At 38.8% G+C, this 19402-nt stretch overlaps 2 protein-coding genes across 3 annotated transcripts in view; both read right to left on the reverse strand.

The window, feature by feature from the left end:
• LRRC39 (leucine rich repeat containing 39) overlaps positions 1 to 8741 on the reverse strand; it is a 30239-nt gene extending 21498 nt beyond the window's left edge. Inside the window, exon 1 of the mRNA XM_055340074.1 lies at positions 8534 to 8741. The gene's annotated coding sequence lies outside the window, so the exon portion shown is untranslated. The remainder of the gene's footprint in view (positions 1 to 8533) is intronic.
• Positions 8742 to 13070: 4329 nt separating this feature from the next.
• Positions 13071 to 19402, reverse strand: part of DBT (dihydrolipoamide branched chain transacylase E2) — a 51263-nt gene continuing 44931 nt past the window's right edge. For both annotated transcript variants that reach the window (XM_055340260.1, XM_055340262.1), the window contains 3 exons: positions 18733 to 18924; positions 18489 to 18560; positions 13071 to 14183 (listed from right to left, as the gene is read on the reverse strand). In XM_055340260.1, the coding sequence (XP_055196235.1) occupies positions 14016 to 14183; positions 18489 to 18560; positions 18733 to 18924 (432 nt within the window). In that variant the 3' untranslated portion in view covers positions 13071 to 14015. The remainder of the gene's footprint in view (positions 14184 to 18488; positions 18561 to 18732; positions 18925 to 19402) is intronic.

Genomic DNA, 19402 nt, shown 5'->3' on the forward strand with positions numbered 1-19402 from the left:
TAAATATAAATAAATAAATAAATAAATAAATAAATAAATAAATAAATAAATAAATGTAAAATGCTTCACACAATAAGAAAAGTAAAGATGTAGACAAGTATGGATAACAGAGGAGCTCCAAGCTGGTGCTGCATCCAAGCCTCAAATCTAATTCTCTCTCAATCTTTATCTCTTCAGCCTTCAGAGATAGAAGTGAATTACAGGCTTTTTGAAAAACTATGTATTTATTTTTTGTTTTTTTAATGCTATACATTTTATTTATTTATTTATTTAAGTAGTATTAAGTAGGCTCCACACCCAACATGGTGCTCAACATGGGGTTTGAACTCAAGACCCTGAGATCAAGACCTGAGCTGAGATCAAGAGTCAGATGCTCAATGGACTGAGCTACCCAAACACTGTGGTATTTTATTCTTTGAATTGGTAATATAAGCACATAGAACAAAATTTAAAAGATTCATTGCCTTAATGATAATGATAAAAGATAAAAGAATAATAATTATCTATTATTCTTTTATCAATGAATCCTCACCTAACCCCACCTCCAGCCATTTTGTTCCTTGTCTGAAGGCAATCACTATTGCCACTTCTGTGTGTCTGTGCCCATCCAAAGATGGGCTGTGAATTTACAGACATAAATATGCCTATATTCATTAAAAACACACACATGGTGACATGCACACACACACACAATGCTAACATATTATATGTATTTTTCTATACTGTGGTTTCTTTACTCAGAATATATTGGAGATTGTTTCATATTAGTATATTTAGAATTACATCACTCTTTATTTTTTTAAAAAATTTTTTTAAATTTTTATTTACTTATGATAGTCACAGAGAGAGAGAGAGGCAGAGACACAGGCAGAGGGAGAAGCAGGCTCCATGCACCGGGAACCCAATGTGGGATTCGATCCCGGGTCTCCAGGATCGTGCCCTGGGCCAAAGGCAGGCGCCAAACCGCTGCGCCACCCAGGGATCCCTACATCACTCTTTTTAATGACTACATAGCTTTTGATGTGTAGGTAGGTCATAATTTATTTAGTCACTTGGACACTTTGGCAATTTTAGTGTTTTTTTAATACCTTATTATTCCATAGAAATTCTCTAACGTTCTATAACAAATTAGCTCAGAGAGCTATGGGGTTGCTCAAGACCACAGATAGAGTAAAGAAGATCACAGAACCTGAACTTTAACCTCCCTGTCCAGAGAGTTTGCACCATCCCCCACACACGGCTTCCCTGAATATGTTCATAAAGCAACCATAAGGTGCAGGAAGTTTTGTTTCAGTTAAGAAAAGTACTAAACTATCTCTTTGGAAACAATTTAGATTTGTTTCTGCCTTTGGCACTGTCTACAATTAAATTTTAATTTTTTTTAAGATTTTATTTATTTATTCATGAGAGACAGAGAGAGAGAGAGAGAGGCAGAGACACAGGCAAAGGGAGAAGCAGGCTCCATGCAGGGAGCTCGACGCAGGACTCAATCTCAGGTCTCCAGGACCGCACCATGGGTGGAAGGCAGATGCTAAACCGCTGAGCCCCCAGGGATCCCTAAATTTTAATTTGATAGTATTTCTAGAAAGCCCACAAACCCCAAGGCTCTCTCTTTTTCCCTTTTCTAGCTGTTTCTTTGCCATGCTCTGATCTAAGAGGCAACACTATAGAAAGTGAGACCAATTGAGAAAACTTTGAAGTGATTTACTCTAGAAAAATGTCAGGGAAAGTGGAAAAAAGTGAATAGATTCACGAGCTATTTATGAAGGATTTTAGACAGAATTTCAGTGATTTGGGGACATAGCAGGCGAGAGAGAAGGGAAAGACAAGACACTGTATAGTGCCCTCTCCATAGTTTGATAACCCCCACTGTTAGTGAACCCTACTTTACTAAAGTAGAATTAGGAGGAAAATTCCAACCTCCCTTGCTATAGAATTGGGGAATGTGATTAAGGTTTATGCACTTTGATTTAGAAGCAAAGAATGTGAGGAAGTCGGCTGAGTGGCTACAGTTCATTTTTGCTGGTGTAGTACAGCAAAAACAATATATTTTCTGGGATTAGTTTTAGCAAATTGAGTTTCCTGACCACAGTGGATGCAGCTGGTTCTGGGGCAGCCATAGCAGCTCCCTTACCAAACCAGTTTCGTGGCATACTTCCAGGATTTGTTCTATGAACAAATAGTCCTTCTTACTTAAACATGCCTGGGAGATTCCCGTCATCTGTACCTAAGCAACTGGCACAACTATTTTAACTCTCTCTTGTTATATTTTAAAATATATGCTTATGTTGCTATTTCTTCATATACTAATTTCAGAACTATCTATTGACTTCCTACCATAGAAGATGTAAGTTCTGTGGTCTTAAACCACTTACTCATACCACATACCTCTCCTCTTTTAGTCCTCCCAAGATAGTTATATCATAGGGATCTCTGGGTGAGGCAGCAGTTTGGCGCCTGCCTTTGGCCTAGGGCACAATCCTGGAGACTCGGGATCAAATCCCACGTTGGGCTCCCGGTGAATGGAGCCTGCTTCTCCCTCTGCCTGTGTCTCTGCCTCTCTCTCTCTCTCTCTCTCTCTCTCTCTCTCTGTGACTATCATAAATAAAAATAAATAAATAAAAAGTGGTGTTCCCAGGCGTTCAAGTCAAAAATAGTGTTTAAAAAAGAAAAAAAAAAGATAGTTATAATACTTGTTAAATCAGTAATTAGTGCTTATTAAAATGTAAATATTATTCATAACTGATCCAAATAATAGAAATAATTACATTTCTTTCCTTTTGCACTTTTTGTTTTTTTCTGGAATTACCCATTCTTTATTTGCTTAATTTTCTGTGTACTTATCACTGTATTTTTATTTATTGTATTTTTTTTAAAGATTTTATTTATTTATTCATGAGAGATACAGAGAGAGAGAGAGGCAGAGACACAGGCAGAAGGAGAAGCAGGCTCCCTGCAGGGAGCCTGATGCGGGACTAGATCTCGGGAATCCGGGATCAGGCCCTGAGCCAAAGGCAGTGCTAAACCGCTGAGCCACCCCAATTGCCCAAAACCAAAGTTTAAAGAGTCAGAGACGTGTCAAAGCCATCCGCTGGAAAATAGCTGAGTTACATTCCAACTCAGATGGATCTGGGCCCCACATCTTGATCATCGGATGGATTATTCTGCTTCCTGTTAAAAACAAGTTTATGGCAGTTACACAAAATTATAGCTGTAGGGCAGCCTGGGTGGCTCAGCGGGTTAGCGCTGCCTTCAGCCCAGGGCGTGATCCTGGGACTTGATCCCGGGACTCCAGGATCACACCCTGAGCCGAAGGCAGACACTCAACCGCTGAGCCACCCAAGCATCCCAGGATAATGGTTTTAAACACAAAACACGAAGATAGTTATTACTTTGTTTTTTAAAAGCATGATTTTTTTTAAGTTTATTTATTTATTTTATATAATCTCTATACTCAACATGGGGCTCAAACTCAAGACCCTGAGATTGAGTCGCATGCTTTTCCAACTGAGCCAGCTGAGCACCCCAAGCATTATCTTTTACAAAGTATAGTAGAACTAATGATCATTTAGTTAGTTTTCTTCCCATAAATTCTGATAAGACTACAGTAACTACAAGTAATCATATCAAGCATACAAGCATCTACTTTGTGTGATCCATTTATTCAAATAAGAGAAAATAAAGGAACATAGGGAAAAGCAATGGAAAATAGGAATATAATACCTTCGGATTTTGATCTATAAGGCTCTTTTTATGACTCCCTACAGTCTTTTATAATAAAACAGTTACTTGTCAGAATAGAAGGCTTTGAAGCAGAAATACCATGTAACCAGAGTGCCAAGAAACTTAAATATGAGACGTGTCCTCATTAGATCAATAATTTAAATGTTAAGAATTGTCTTTCAAAGATAGAATTTGCGCCTGGGTGGCTCAGTGGTTAAGTGTCTGCCTTTGGCTGAGGTCATGATCCTGGGGTCCTGGGATCAAGCCCCACATTGGGCTCCCCGCAGGGAGCCTGCTTCTCCCTCTGCCTGTGTCTCTGCCTCTCTCTGTGTGTCTCACATTAATAAATAAAATCTTAAAAAGAAGAAGAATTTGAAGCCTCTGTAATTGTACTTTGATTATCTTAAATACTTAATCATTTCTTAAAAGATTTTATTTATTAGAGAAAGAGACAGAGATACTGAGAGAGAGCAAAAGAGGGGAGGAGAGAGAAAAACAGGCTCCCTGCTGAACAGGGAGCCCAACTCGTGGCTAGATTCCAGAACCCTGGGATGATGATCTGAGCCGAAGGCAGATGTTTAACCAACTGAGCCACCAAGATGCCCAAAGATTTAAGAATATTTTAAAACTGATTTGTTTAGCTGTAAAATTTTCTGGAACATTGATATTCTTTTATGTGAAAATGTTCCATTAGTGTCGTGTGTGTGTGTGTGTGTGTGTGTGTGTGTGTATACACAAGGAAAGGGAAAATCCTAAATAATAGGCAACATACTTGCCAAATATTAGGGAGTCACTGTTTTCCACATTTTGATACTTACATTAGGAAGTTATCGCTACATACTAACTTGTACCACTTAGTCTGACAAAACGGGGACATTTTCTCAGGAGATGATAGGAAACACTGTTAGACACCAAATACCTTTCCCTGGGAGCTCAGGTTCTCAGATTCTAGCTGTTCTCACATGGCTTCTGCCACATGACCCCACAGAGTTTCAATCTTTAATAACTTAATATCTAAGTGACTAATATGGCTAAGAAAAATATTTAATTTTAGCTATTTTTTTCTTTTATTATATGTGTTTTATGACCAAAAGTTAATATGCTTAATGAGCAATGAAAATGTACTTCTGACCTTAAGATTCTGTGCTGGTTTCACTTCTGATATACACACATTTCCTTAAGCCAATCAACAGTGGAGACACAAGAATTAAGGTATGAAAATTATTTATTCTATAGCCCACTGGGAATTGGCTAAAAATTAGGTCAATTGGCCATAATTTCAAGATCTTCATTTGAGAAAAGCATGCTGGGATGCCTGGGTGGCTCAGCAGTTGAGCATCTGCCTTCGGTTCAGGTAGTGATCCTGGGATCCCGGGATCAAGTCCCCCGTCAGGCTCCCTGCACGGAGCCTGCTTCTCCCTCTGCCTGTGTCTCTGCCTCTCTCTCTGTGTCTCTCATGAATAAACAAATTAAAGAGAGAGAGAGAGAGAGAGAGAGAAAGGCATGCTGTAAGTCTTAGTAACCAATATGTCATTTAGCAAACAAAATACAAGTGAACAAAACATAATTGTTCTTAGGAATAGTTGGTGCCATAGTTTTTCCCATAGTGTTCCCAAGACATAAATCTTCCCTTATGTGAAGATAGTTCTGATATGAAATATAAAACCTTAGCAGGAGTAATCAGAATATTATGCAACTTTTTAAGGCAATTTAAATCTCAAATGAGATGACCACAGACATAAAAGCCATTACAATCTTATTTCATTTTTTAAAAAAGATTTTATTTATTTATTCATGAGAGACAGAGAGAGAGTCAGAGACACAGGCAGAGAAGCAGGATCCATGCAGGGAGCCTGATACGGGATTCGATCCTATACAACCCTGGGTCACACCCTGAGCCAAAGGCAGCTGGTCAACCACTGAGCCACCCAGGGGTCCCTACAGTCTTATTTTAAAAAGAAAAAACAAAACGGGGCACCTGGCTGGTTCAGTAGGTAGAGCATGCAACTCTTGATCTCGGAGTCAGGAGTTCAAGCCTCACATATCGTGTAGAGATTAAAAAAAAAAAAAAAGAAAGAAAAAAAATTTTTTCAAAAAGAAAACAAAGAACAACATCTTCCATATACCCACCAAATAATGACACAAAAGTTGCACTGCTTTCTATATGTCGAATGAGGTATTTTGGGCCACATAACAAAAAGATATGCTCCTTTTGCTTTTATTTTTACGTACTACTTAGTTCTACAGAAATAAAAGCTACACCAAATTTTAAACTCTTTATCTGGATAATTCCACGTGAATTACATAATTTGTTTCTAGGATATTGATCCAACTTTTGAGGATATATTATATACATTTTAATGGGCAATTAAAAAAATAGTTTTTTCACATTTCCACAAATATCATGCAATTGTTAAACCTGTAATAGCTAGTAAAGATAGAAGCTGTGCGAAATTTTAATGTATTTAGAATTACAAACCAAAAAAAAATCTTTTGGAATTAGACTGTATTACATTTATATATCAATATTTTTAATTTTCATAAACTTATTAGAGAAACTAGTGCAGTAAGTGACTACGGTGGTTTAAAAAAATTGTGCCATCCCTGTGACAGTGTGTACTGCTCTGCCCAAGCAACATGTGAACCAACGGGGCCCTTCTAATCTTGTGCCAGAAACACAATGGGACCAAAGCCAGGTTCTTGTGCAATTTGTGAAGCCCTTGGTTAGCAGAGTTATTAGTGTGACGCCTTAGCTCCTTGACTCCTCTGTATTGCATTTGAATAACTAATGTTTCAGACTGTTAGTCATTCTGACTTATATTCATCCCTGCAGTTTCCATTAACTTAATTACACCTGCCATCAACTTAGTTGCCTTTGTTACTGCAGTGTGAACCCTGCCTTCATTTTTCCAGGAAATTAATTTGAGAGTTTTTTCCAGATCACTGCACTCTTGCAACTTCTTTACAGACTTTATAAGCCTTGATTTTTTTTTTTTTAACTTTCCTTTTTACCACATTTTTGGAACATATTAGGGAGTTTCCTGCCGCAAATTTCAAGTTCCATAGCTTTGCCCAAGTTTAGCACATTTTGCCAGCTCTTCTGGAAACGCGGGTGAGTAGAGGCACGGGGTGTGCTGATTGGAGGGAGCCTTGGCTTCCTCCTCAACCTGGGATAAGCGTGACCCCTTCTTTGACCTTCCTGACTTTGCCCCCTATCTAAGGTAAATACTTGATCTCCCACCTGTTCTCATTTCTTCTGTCATGTCTCTTGTCAAGGCCCAGAACAGCTGTTCCCAAAGCTTTGTGTTGTAACATTCCACATGATAGTCAGTGGCAGCCTGATATAGATGGCCTCTTGGTAACAACTGCAATTACTCTGGTCATGCTTCGGTTTTGTGGCTCTCTGGACTATCTCCAAATTCTCCTGCTCAGTTTTAGCAAGCTGGCCTAGAGTTCTCTCACTAGCACATGAATTAGCTCGTGCTTAAAGCCCTCCTGCTCAGGACTGGAACTGCCTGACGATGAATTCATGTCCATTTCATTCTGAGCTCGCAAACATCAAGGATTCGTGCTACCTTCAGTGTTCACCTAAATGGGAATTGCTTTCTAGAACATAAAAGAGCTGTGGTTATTTTGCGGGGATAACAATGATAACACGAGCCATCTTGAGGTTTGGCATAAATAATTCAGAGCTGACCTGGTTTCTCTGACAAGATATCACTGAAACACCTGGTGACCTTGAGATATTGAAGAGTGAAAATGCCTAGAGCTTAGGAGAGACATAGATCCAGACAGAAGAATTTAGGAGACATCTGAGAGAGAGATGTGGCCACATTTTTGCCAAGCACCCTGCAAATACAGGTGTGCAGTGGGAAAGGAAGCCACATTGCAAGGAGTTCATGACCACTCATTCAAGAAGTTAGGCAAAGGTAGGAGGGAATAGGTCAGCTGTGTACCTGCAGTGGCAAGTAAAGGTGACAATGCAAGAAAGGAACGTGTTGGGCAGCCTGGGTGGCTCAGTGGTTTAACGCTGCCTTCTGCCTAGGGCATGATCCTGGAGACCCGGGATTGAGTCCCATGTCAGGCTTCCTGCATGGAGCCTGCTTCTCCCTCTGCCTGTGTCTCTGCCTCTCTCTCTGTTTCTCATAAATAAATAAATAAAATCTTAAAAAAAAATGAATGTGTTCAGCCTTCTTTTAGGTAGAGGGAAATTAGCTTTACTGAGGTAGTTTCTTAGGACATTACATTATTTAAAAAATAAGAACGTTCTCTCTATTATTTAGGGCAGCATTGTGCAATAGAATTCTCTATGGTGATGGAAATATCTATATCTGCAATACCCAATATGGTAGCCTCTAGCCACATGTAACTCTTCGCATTTAAGTTTCAATTAATTAAAATTCAATAAAATTCAGCTTCTTGGGATGCCTGGGTGGCTCAGCACTTGAGCTTCTGCCTTTGGCTCAGGGCGTGATCCCAGGATCCAGGATCGGGTCCCACATCGGACTCCCTGTGAGGAGCCTGTTTCTCCCTTAGCCTCTGTCTCTGCCTCTGTCTCTGCATCTCTCATGAATAAATAAATAAAATCTTTAAAAAATCATTTAAAAATTCAGCTTCTCAGTTACACTAGCCACATTTCAACTGTTCAACAGCCACAATGAATAATCTAAATTTAAATGTAAATACTCACGTGTGGCTAGTGACTATTGCATTCATTGGACAGCTCAGAGTTAGGGTTATTATTACCTGGAGGAGGAGATTAATCTCAAAGTATCCACGTTTTAAAACAACAAAAGTTATTTCACCTCACCTTTGGTATCACATCCAAACCAATCAGTGCTGGGGTGTGGTGGTAGGGAGGCTTTATGTCACAAAGTCATTTGGAGATACTGGCTCCTTCCATCTTGTATGGCCACCATCTTCAACATAAAAGCTTTCAGGGTTGCTACAGAGAGGAAAAAGAAAGAGTATGGAGGATCTCTTGGGAGGTTCCATGGGCTACATTTGGAATTGGTTTACATCACTTCTACCCATAATCTAATGGCTAGAAATAAATTACATGGCCCCACACAACTGCAACCTAGGCTGGAAAATATATTTAACTGTGTGCCCAAAAAGAAAACAGGTTTATAGATATAAAAACATTACTCAGGGGCAGCCCAGGTGGCTTGGCAGTTTAGTGCGGCCTTTGGCCCAGGGCCTGATCCTGGAGGCCCGTGATAAGAGTCCCACGTCGGGTTCCCTGCATGGAGCCTGCTTCTCCCTCTCCCTGTGGTTCTGCCTCCCTCCCTCTCTGTCTCTCATGAATAAATAAAATATTTTAAAAAAATTACTCAGACACATTCATCAAGAAAAAAAATTAAATTTGTTGGAGTTCTGGATTCAGTCTCTAGTAAGTCCTCCATGAGGAACTAGAAATGAATCTTACTCAGTGTGCCAAAAGGATGCATCTGGTACAGTTTCATATGTGAAGAAGAAACTAAGATATCAAAATGGGGCCATGGGATTAAACACAAAGCAAGGACCCTGCAACTGTATAGAAAGTAGGGGGACACCTGGATGGCACAGTGATTGAGCATCTGCCTTTGGCTCAGGTTGTGATCCCGGGGTCCTGGGATTGAGTCCCACATCGGGCTCCCTGCATGGAGCCTGCTTCTCCCTCTGCCTATGTCTCTGCTTCTCTGTGTCTCATGAATAAATGAATAAAATCTTAAAAAAAAAAAGTAGGAAGTTTGGTTTTTGCTGATGGAGACTTACATCTCCCTCAAAAAAAAAAAAAAAAGAAAAGAAAAAAGAAAAAAAAAGAGGGAAAGTGTGAATATAGAGATTTTGAGGTGAAAAGGAGAAATGAAAGATCCTTGTCTTCTCTGAAGATATTTGGAGAAGCTATCTGCTTAATACAACACAGCTGGGAAGACATATGTGCAGCATTTAAATGAACAGAAAAGAGTTGGAACAGGTACTATGAAGAATGGCTGAGGCATGTGCTGCAGAATTTGGAAGGAATCTATATAAGACTAACCTGGTGGCCATGATCACTTGCAGGATGTGTCAGGTAAATTGAAATGTGTATCTTCTTTTTCCCTTGATAAATATCCTTATGGGAAGCCATAAGGTCCCATTAATCTGTTTTTTCATAGAAATGGTCTTTGAAAATATAACTTAGACTTTTTCCTACTGCCATAATTAATACAGCAGTATTAGTGTAAAACATTAAAGCTAGTGAATAGATTAGCATGCAAGAATTTTAAGATCAGGTGAATAGAAAATATTGAAGCTGGTAACTCATTTTTCTTTAAAGATTTTATTTATTTATTCATGAGAAACAAAGAGAGAGAGGCAGAGACACAGGCAGAGGGAGAAGCAGGCTCCATGCAGGGAGCCTGACATGGGACTGGATCCTGGGTCTGCAGGATCACGTCCTGGGCTGAAGGTGGCGCTAAACCGCTGAGCCACCAGGGCTGCCAGGTAACTCGTACTTTGACATCAGTTGAATTATCAACACTGCATCATTTGAAGTTTGAGAATAAAATCACTTCTCATTAACAGTGAACTAAAAGTGGTAAGAAAATACAAATATTCATTGTTAGAGATATTGTAAAATCTTGGAATCACAGCCAATAACCAAACAGTTTAATATTAGCTTCTGTATTTACCTCCAACTCATTTCACCTCTTCATCTTCCTCTCTACCCATGTTCTTAAAGAGTTATCAGAAAAACATTATTTAATATAAGGTGGGATGGGAGGCAGTATCTCATTTTATGTAGTTGACTTTTTTTTTTTTTTATCTGCCCAGATATTCTTTCTTAGTCCCTGTGGTTGAATGGGGCTGACTGACTTCCAGGCTCCAAAGGTGACCATTAAGATTTAAGCCTGGACAACCAGAATGTTGTATTCCCCTGCCCACACTGATGGGCATGAACCAAGACAGAACAATCAAAACTGCAAAACTGCAAAATTCCCTGCATGGAATTTTAAGTGGAAACAGAACGTGAGTTCTGATGAATCTAAGTCTGGGTACTCTTAGGCATCTTTGTCAACATATTGGGACAGCTTGTCTTAAGAATGAAGTCAAGACAAAGCAAAAAAGATCCAAGAGATATGGAGTGAAGAGACAGAAATATAGAGACAGAGACAAACAGAGACTGTCTCAAATTTATTAAGTCCCCGGATCCAACCATACTTGAAAATGAGACCCCTGAGAATTTCAGTTAATATGAATCAGGTATCCTTTGTAATATAACCCAGGAAGAATTAGGCTTTTGTCACTTGGAATGGAAAAAGCTCTGACTATTACACTTTAAAAGTACAGGTTCAGGCTGAAGAGGAGAGAAATTTGAACAATGGAATGCAACAGGTAGTCCCTGCATTTTTATCTCGCTCAAATTTTTGACCTGATAGTGGTACTCATGATATGTCCTAGGGGACAAGAGTAGAAAAGAAAAAAAACGGAAATGAAACTCAGCCTTCCGAATTGCTGAGAGGGCTTAGGGAGGCCCTAAAAAAAGGATGAAGTAAATTCTGGGCTTCATTAGGCATTTCACTTGATAGTACCTCCATATATTAATACTCCCTATTGCTTATTAGCTTAAGTTAATGAAGTTGCTCAGAGTTGTGTTAAGATGTAATGCAGTAGAGTAGAAAGTGATTTTACCTGGACTGAGCCTCAGTTTGCACTTTGGTGGCTATGTGACATGAAGAAATTGCTTCATACATTATAGTCTTTTCTAACCTAAATGGATAAAATATTTTCTATGGCAGAGATGGCAATTATTCCAATAGCCATTCTCTCCTTTACCCATAGTAACAAAATATTTAGCTGAGCACATGCCCTCTCATTTCCCAGCCTCCTTTGCAGCTAGGTGTGGATGTTATGACTAAATTACAGTTATAGTCAGTGGGATGTAAGGGGCTGTATTCAGAGTGGCTTTGGGGACTCTTCCTTAGGAGACAACTAATCAGGCAGACAGGCTCTGCTGTCTTGCCCGCCACTCTCTTGCAGTGTATTCAACAAACTTCTATTTCCTTTATTAAAAAAAAAAGAGACACACAACTGATCATATCATTCTTCATTTAAAATTCTGCAAATGCCATCAATAGGGAATAGGTTAAATTATAATATGGTACTTTCTTAACCCGCTCAGACAGGAGTAGCAACCTTTATTAGATGCTCTCACAGACACCCTGTTTTTTCCTACGTACACATGTAATGATATTTTACTTTTTATGGTTACTTAGTATCTGCCTCCTCCACTAGACTGTAAACCCAATGAAGACAGGGACAGGGCAGCCTGGGTGGCTCAGAGGTTTACCGCCACCTTCAGCCAAGGGCATGATCCTGGACCTGGGATCGAGTCCCACATCAGGTTCCCTGCATGGAGCCTGCTTCTCCCTCTGCCTGTGTCTCTGCCTCTCTCTTTCTCTGTGTGGGTCTCTCGTGAATAAATAAATAAAGTCTTAAAAAAAAAAAAAGACAACAGGGATAGTTAGGGTGGGCATTAGGTGCCCAGTGCTTTGCATCATGCTTGATATACAGCAAAAGTTTAATATCAAATGTATAACAAACATACACAATAGACTATTATGCAGCCATTTAAAATACGATAACGTAGAACTGTTTATTGACATGTAAAGTTACTCATAATATAATGTTAAATTTAAAAAAATCAAATTATAAAACAGTAGATAAAGCAGGATTTCATTTTTATAAAAAGAATAGCTATGTATATGGATACCTTGATCAAAATGTTAATAGTGGTATGATTATGGATGATTTTATTTTCTTTGTAACTCTTTGTACTACCTAAATTTTAAAAACAACATTCATTTAATTCATTATTTTCTAATTTACATACGATTCTCATTTTGAAAAAAAAATCAAGTAGATTTAAAACAATCTTTTCTTTTTTGTTACAAAATTTCACTTGAAGGTACAGCAGTCAGACAAAATTAGAAGCAACCTGGATTTCTGAAGGCAAATCAAAATGTTGGATTACATTCACCTTGATGCTATTTCTGATTAAAGTGGGCCTCTTACAAAATCATTATGATACCTTCACTTCTGTATAATATATATTGTTTTAATGTCTATAATTACCCATTAGACTCTTCTCTCCCCTCTTATTCACATTCCTTCTCAGGATATGGAGAATGGAATACATTATCCTCTCCTATGTTTAAGCTGAAGACGAGAAAGGTAAAAAATAGTTAAAAGGCAATGGACTTCTAAGTGTAAGACAATGTCAGCAGCTGTTACATTTAAAGCACTTTCTTCATATGAGGCAAGTTTGCAAAAGTGCAGTTTTTTTCCTAACACGAAAACATTACCAAAATTCTAAAAGTATATTCATTTTAAACAAACACTTTTAATATCCTTACTAGTCATAAAACTATAATTGGGCTTTTTTTTTTAAAGATTTTATTTATTTATTCTAAGAGACACACAGAAAGAGAGGCAGAAACATAGGCAGAGGGAGAAGCAGGCTCCATGCAGGAAGCCTGATGTGGGACTCGATCCAGGCATTCAGGGATCACGGCCTGAACCGAAGGCAGATGCCCAAACCGCTGAGCCACCCAGGCATCCCCCCTACCTTTTTTTTTAAGTAGGCTCTATACCCAATATGGGGCTTGAACTCATGACCCTGAGATCAAGAGTCACATGCTCTTCAGACTGGGCCAGCCACGCATCCCTATAATTGGGCATTTTTAAGATCAGCTTATAATTTTCCCTTTTAAAAGATATTAATTTATATAAACAAGACATTTACAGTTAATTTCTACAGAGCAACATAATCGTGGGTATCTTAAAAGGTTAAGTAATTGCACTTATTTTATATAATAGTTAGCGTTATTGTGGGGAAATGGAAGATACTTCTGTATGTAAATTCCTTTTTCCAACTAAGTGTAACTGACATGTTTCATTAAGGTCAGTCTAAAATAAAAAATTAAAGGAAAAAAATAGATATCCACACTGGATATGGCAGTCTGTCTTTTAGTAACATTAATTTTGTTTTTCTTGCTAGTTTTCAATTCATGGACACAAAGACCTCAGCACCATATTAAGAAGTCACACCATGACCTATACAATGTGACAGCCCTAGGAGAACTCTTACATCATTATTCACTTTCAGTAAAAAGTCTAACAGAACAGTGTAAATATTGTGCCTTGGAACCTTAATCATACAATACAAATCATTTATAATACAAATTGTGATGAAGAACATGTGCTGCACAGTTAGGTGCTACATATTCTTTGGAAGATCAGAAAGTTCATTGACGTCCCATCAATCTTCATTTCAGATCTAGTAGCATAAAAGCTGGGTTTTCTAAGTAGGATTTCCACAAATTAGAGAAGCGTGACATTGTAGCACCATCAATAATTCTGTGATCAGCTGACCAGCTCACATTCATTATCTGTGCTTTATATACTTCTCCTTTGTTGTTAAATCGGGGAAGGGCCTAGAAATAAGGCAAAGAACAGAGTCAGCCTTCACTTGCTTGAAGTGCAAGCTATAGCAACAGCAATGGTGAAAGATTAAATAACCGCCCCCCTCCCTGTAACAGGGAAGAAATGGGCATCCCAAATGACTTGAAAATTTTCCCCATTTTTATATTTGCCTCGAGCTTTCAGTTTTTCCAAAGTACTTCCTGTCCCCTGTACAATTACCATATATACAGTAAATCTCATCTCAGATTTCAATTATTTAACATGTATTTATTGAGCACCTACTATGTACCAGGTACTTGTCTCATCTGTAGGGCTAAACCAGTGACCAAACAAATAACAACCCTTGCCTTCTTGGAGCTAACATTATAATGTAGAGAGAGACAATTAAGATAAATAAAATAAAATACATAGCATGTTAGGTAGTGAAAAGTACGAAGGAAAAATAAAGCCAATGTGGAAAGGGGAGAGAGAGTAGGTAGGAGCTAAATACAGGTGGCATTTTTTGTTTGACAGGGTGGGCAGGGAAAGCCTCACCAAGGTTTCCTCACTGAAGGCAGTGAGGAAAAAAGTCAGATGGATACTCCGAGAGATACAGAAGGGAAGCGTGACTGGACAGTTGGAGGAACAGCAAGGTAGACAGGATGGCTGCAGTGGAGGGGAGGTCAGAGGTATGAGACATGGTCACAGAGCAAGGGGGGAAGGCAGGACATACTGTCAAGAGCAATGCTTCTCAATCTGTCTTTGGTAAAGGAACTATTGTTATTTTTAAAAAATTTCTATTCCATTGCAAGCTACTTTTAAATAACATTAAAAGTAAATTATTAAAGGGGTGCGTGGGTGGCTCAGTTGGTTAAGCAACTCTCGATTTCAACTCAGGTCATGACTTCAGGATCCTGGGATTGAGCCCTGCATGGGACTCCATGCTCAGAGAGGAGTCTGTTTGAAGATTCTCTCCCTCTGCTCCTCTCCCACTTGCACACATTCACCCTCTCTCAAATAAATAAATCTTAAAAAAAAAAATTAAAAAGATATAAAACACAAGCCCTAACTTCTTATTAAATTCAATAGACCTAAGTCACCTGTCAAATTGCTGTGAAAGTATCTAAGACCCGTTTCTGTACTGATCTCACAGTCTGGATACAACAGTCATGGCTCACATAGGTCCCCAATTACAGTGAGTAGCACCAGTGCAGGGCCATGTAGGCCAATGCAGCTACTTTGGCTTTGAATCTGAGTGAGATGAGAAGCTACTGGAGGTTTCTGAGCCATTTACCAAAAGGGGAAAACTCCAGACAGAGCAAGTTTGAGGGTGGTGGTGGTAAGGAAAGGAATGGAAAATTCAAGATGCCTCATTAGATATCCAACCAGGATAATATCAATTTGTAGATCAAAGCAGAGGTCAGGTCTGGAGATATAAACTTGGGTGTTAACAGCATAAAAATGGCACTTACCATTCTAAGATGGGATCAAATAAAGAAAAGGGCCAGAACTGAGTCCTGGGGTACTCCAATACTTAGTGATTAGGAGATAAAGAGATCTGGGCAAAGGAGCCTCAGAGGGAACAAGCGGTAGACAGGAGGGAAGCCATAACAGTAAGGTATTCTGCAAGTCACGGTGAAATGTTTTCCAAGCAAGTGGTGTTGGTCAACTGACTCCAGTGCAGCTAATAGGTCAAGGAAGATAAGGACTGAGAACTGAGTTGTGTGGAGATGTTAGTGACTTAGACCATTTATCAACAAGTTCAAAATTTACAGTGAAAGCAGAAAATAGCAAAGGAGAGATGATAAAATGAGAGAAAAGAATTAAATCTGGGGATCCCTGGGTGGCGCAGCGGTTTGGCGCCTGCCTTTGGCCCAGGGCGCGATCCTGGAGACCCGGGATCGAATCCCACGTCGGGCTCCCAGTGCATGGAGCCTGCTTCTCCCTCTGCCTGTGTCTCTGCCTCTCTCTCTCTCTCTCTGTGACTATCATAAATAAATAAATTAAAAAAAAAAAAAAGAATTAAATATGCACTATTTGTTCCTACCCAATAAATATGAGATTTATACTTCAAGAACTATTCTTCATAGCTTGATGAAATCATGGGTAAAATGATTTGGTAAAAACACGTTTATTGAAGATATCTGCATACCACTCTTCATAGCAGCACTATGCACAAGAACCAAAGAAAGGAAACCCAAATATTGATTACAGCTGAACAGACAAAATGTGGTATATACACACAGAGTTTCAGGTTGGGACAGTGACAAAGTTCCAGTGGGGGATGGTGGTGATGGTTATAAACATGTGAATGTAGTTAATGCCACTGAACTTTACATATTAAAATGGCAAATTTATGTTATGTATATTTTACCACACTTATATATATATAAAATCCAGAGGAAAATATATCTCTTTAAGGAAAAGAAAAAACAAAACTTTGTCAAATAGGTATGAAAGAAACCTTAGCATCTACAGAAAGTCAGAATTCTGTGAGATTCAAACGCTGAATTCCTGCTGGGTGGAAAATGGGTGACAGGGAAGTTATATTCAGAGAAACTTCTGATTTGCAAAGAACAGAGCCCACTATATGTTTTTGGGTTTTTATCCCTATCTCCTCTATGTGCCAGAAGGGAAAGTAGATGCTACAAAGGAGCATCTAACATAACAGCTAAAGTATTATCAGGAAGAAAGCAAATCAAAGGCTGAATGAGGGGCACCTGGGTGACTCAGTGGTTGAGCGTCTTGCCTGTGGCTCAGGTCCTGAATTCGGGATCCTGTAATTGAGTCCCGCATCAGGCTCCCTGCATGGAGTCTGCTTCTCCCTCTGCCTATGTCTCTGCATCTCTCTGTGTCTCATGAATAAATAAGTAAAATACTTTTTTTAAAAAAAAGGCTAAATGAAGGTATCTGTGGAAGTTTTGGATGCCAATACAAAAGCAAAAGCTCATGAAAGACAGTCTCAGATGCTCAGTGTGGAAGCATAATATATACAAAAAAGAAAGATTCTTCTGAAAACACGAAGACCAAAACCAAAGTCAATATGGTGATGACATTTAATAATGGCGGTACTGAAATGTAATTCAAGAGCTTATCTCTTTGATTCTGGTGGTTCTCAGTCTTGAGTTAATAGAGATGTCCAAGCTCTATCCACAACCCCTCAGTTCTGATTCAGTTGGTATAGGGTGAGCTCAGGCATTTTTTTCAAGCTCCCTGGATGAGTCTAATGTGTAGCCAAGATTAAGAATCATTGCAACCCCTATTCTAAGTCAGTGTCTCCTAAAACATGGCCACAGATCACTCATGTTGGAACCACCTGGGTTCTTGTTTATTTATTTTTTAAATTTTTTAAAAAAGATTTTTATTTATTTATTCATGACAGACACAAAGAGAGAGGCAGAGACATAGGCAGAGGGAGAAGCAGGCTCCATGCAGGAAACCCGATGTGGGATTCAATCTCTGAACTCCAGGATCATGCCCTGAGCCAAAAGCAGAGTTCAACCATTGAGCCATCCAGATGTCCTGGGTTCTTGTTTAAAATGTAAGTTCTGGGGCAGCCCCTGTGGCCCAGCGGTTTAATACCACCTTTGGCCCGGGTTGTGATCCAGGAGACTCGGGGTAGAGTCCCAGGTGGGCTCCCTGCATGGAGCCTGCTTCTCCCTCTGCCTCTCTCTCTCTGTCTCTCATGAATACATAAATAAAATCTTTTTTAAAAATTGTAAAAAAATAATAATAAAAAATAAAATAAAATAAAATAAAATAGTTCTGGGGGCTCTGTCCCCAAGGGCAAGGATGCAGTTTTTTTTTTCTTTTCTTTTTTTTAAAAAGAGAGAGGGGGAGAAGGACAGAGGGAGAGGGAGAATCTTAAGGAGGCTCTATGCCCAGCACGGAGCCCAATGCAGAGGGCTCCATCTCACAACCCTGAGATCGTGACCTGAGCCAAAATTAAGAGTTGAACACTTAACCAAATGAGCCATCCAGGCATCCCAAGAATACTACATTTTTAACTAGTACTCCCAATGAGTCTTGAACAGAGTGAAGTTTGAGAAAAATGCTCTAAATGGTGTCTCCCTTTGTTACAAATAATAATTTGGACTAGCTTACCATTATCTTTGGTATTCAAAAATAAAGATATTTTGATAGGAGCAGATTGGCTATATATTTGTGATTATCCATAAAGACTCACATCTGTGCCTGGCATGAACCACAGGATCATGCCCTGGGCCAAAAGCAGGCGCCAAACTGCTGAGCCACACAGGGATCCCCAGAAATGGTCACTCTTTTGTGTTTACTCTCCCAATTAGCTAAAACTCTTGTCAATTATTTAATAAACACACCTTAATTGATCCGAGAGCCCCAATTGCTACTTCAGGTGGCAGTATCACTGGTTTGGTATAGGTACCACCAATCTAAAAAAAAATAAATAAAAGTAAAAAGGAAGAATAGAAAAATTAAGCTTTTGAGGAATAAATGGCAAATGAAATATTATATATATATTTTTGACATATTATATTTTTAATTGAACATGTGATTAGAAACCTTAAGTTATGGTTTATGAATTTGAACATTTCTGTTACTCACTGATCCAATGTTGGAAAGAGTAAATGTTCCTCCGGCCAGATCAGTGGTACTGAGCTGGCCTATAGAGCCCAATTTCTGAAGGCGGTTCAACTCAGTGGCGATCTCAAATATGGAGCAGATCTGAACATTTTTCACATTAGGGACAATTAGCCCCTGCTCAGTATCCATTGCTACCCCAATGTTGTGAGAAGCCTAAAAAAAAAAGATTATAGAGTAGGCCTTTTCAAAGGTTAACAGAAAAGAAAGGATCAATCCTCACTGTCTTATAAAAACAATCACTAAAAACTATTTCTATCAGACTGGTGATGATTTAAATAATCTTTAAAAAAATTTTTGGAAAGAGATAATTTTTTGTTGGTAAGCATACTGGGCAACAGGCTATTTCCATTCACTATTAGTGGATATATAAGACTTTGTGGGCAATATTTATCAATATGTACCAACATTTATAAAACTTTGTGTTCAAGAGATAAATCCAAAGTACTTTCATTACTTTTCCTATTTCCATTTAAATTATTCTTGTTTTAAAAACTGCAGGAACTCTATTTTGGGAAAGGTTATCTTTCAGGGGAGGATATGTAGGATGGTTAACATAATCCATTGCCTGACAGCCATTTTAAGCAATAAACCAAAGAGGTTTAAAAATGGTACTCAATATATCTGAACAGTA

The sequence above is a fragment of the Nyctereutes procyonoides genome, unplaced genomic scaffold, assembly GCF_905146905.1.
Source record: "Nyctereutes procyonoides isolate TBG_1078 unplaced genomic scaffold, NYPRO_anot_genome, whole genome shotgun sequence".
NCBI lineage: Eukaryota > Metazoa > Chordata > Mammalia > Carnivora > Canidae > Nyctereutes > Nyctereutes procyonoides.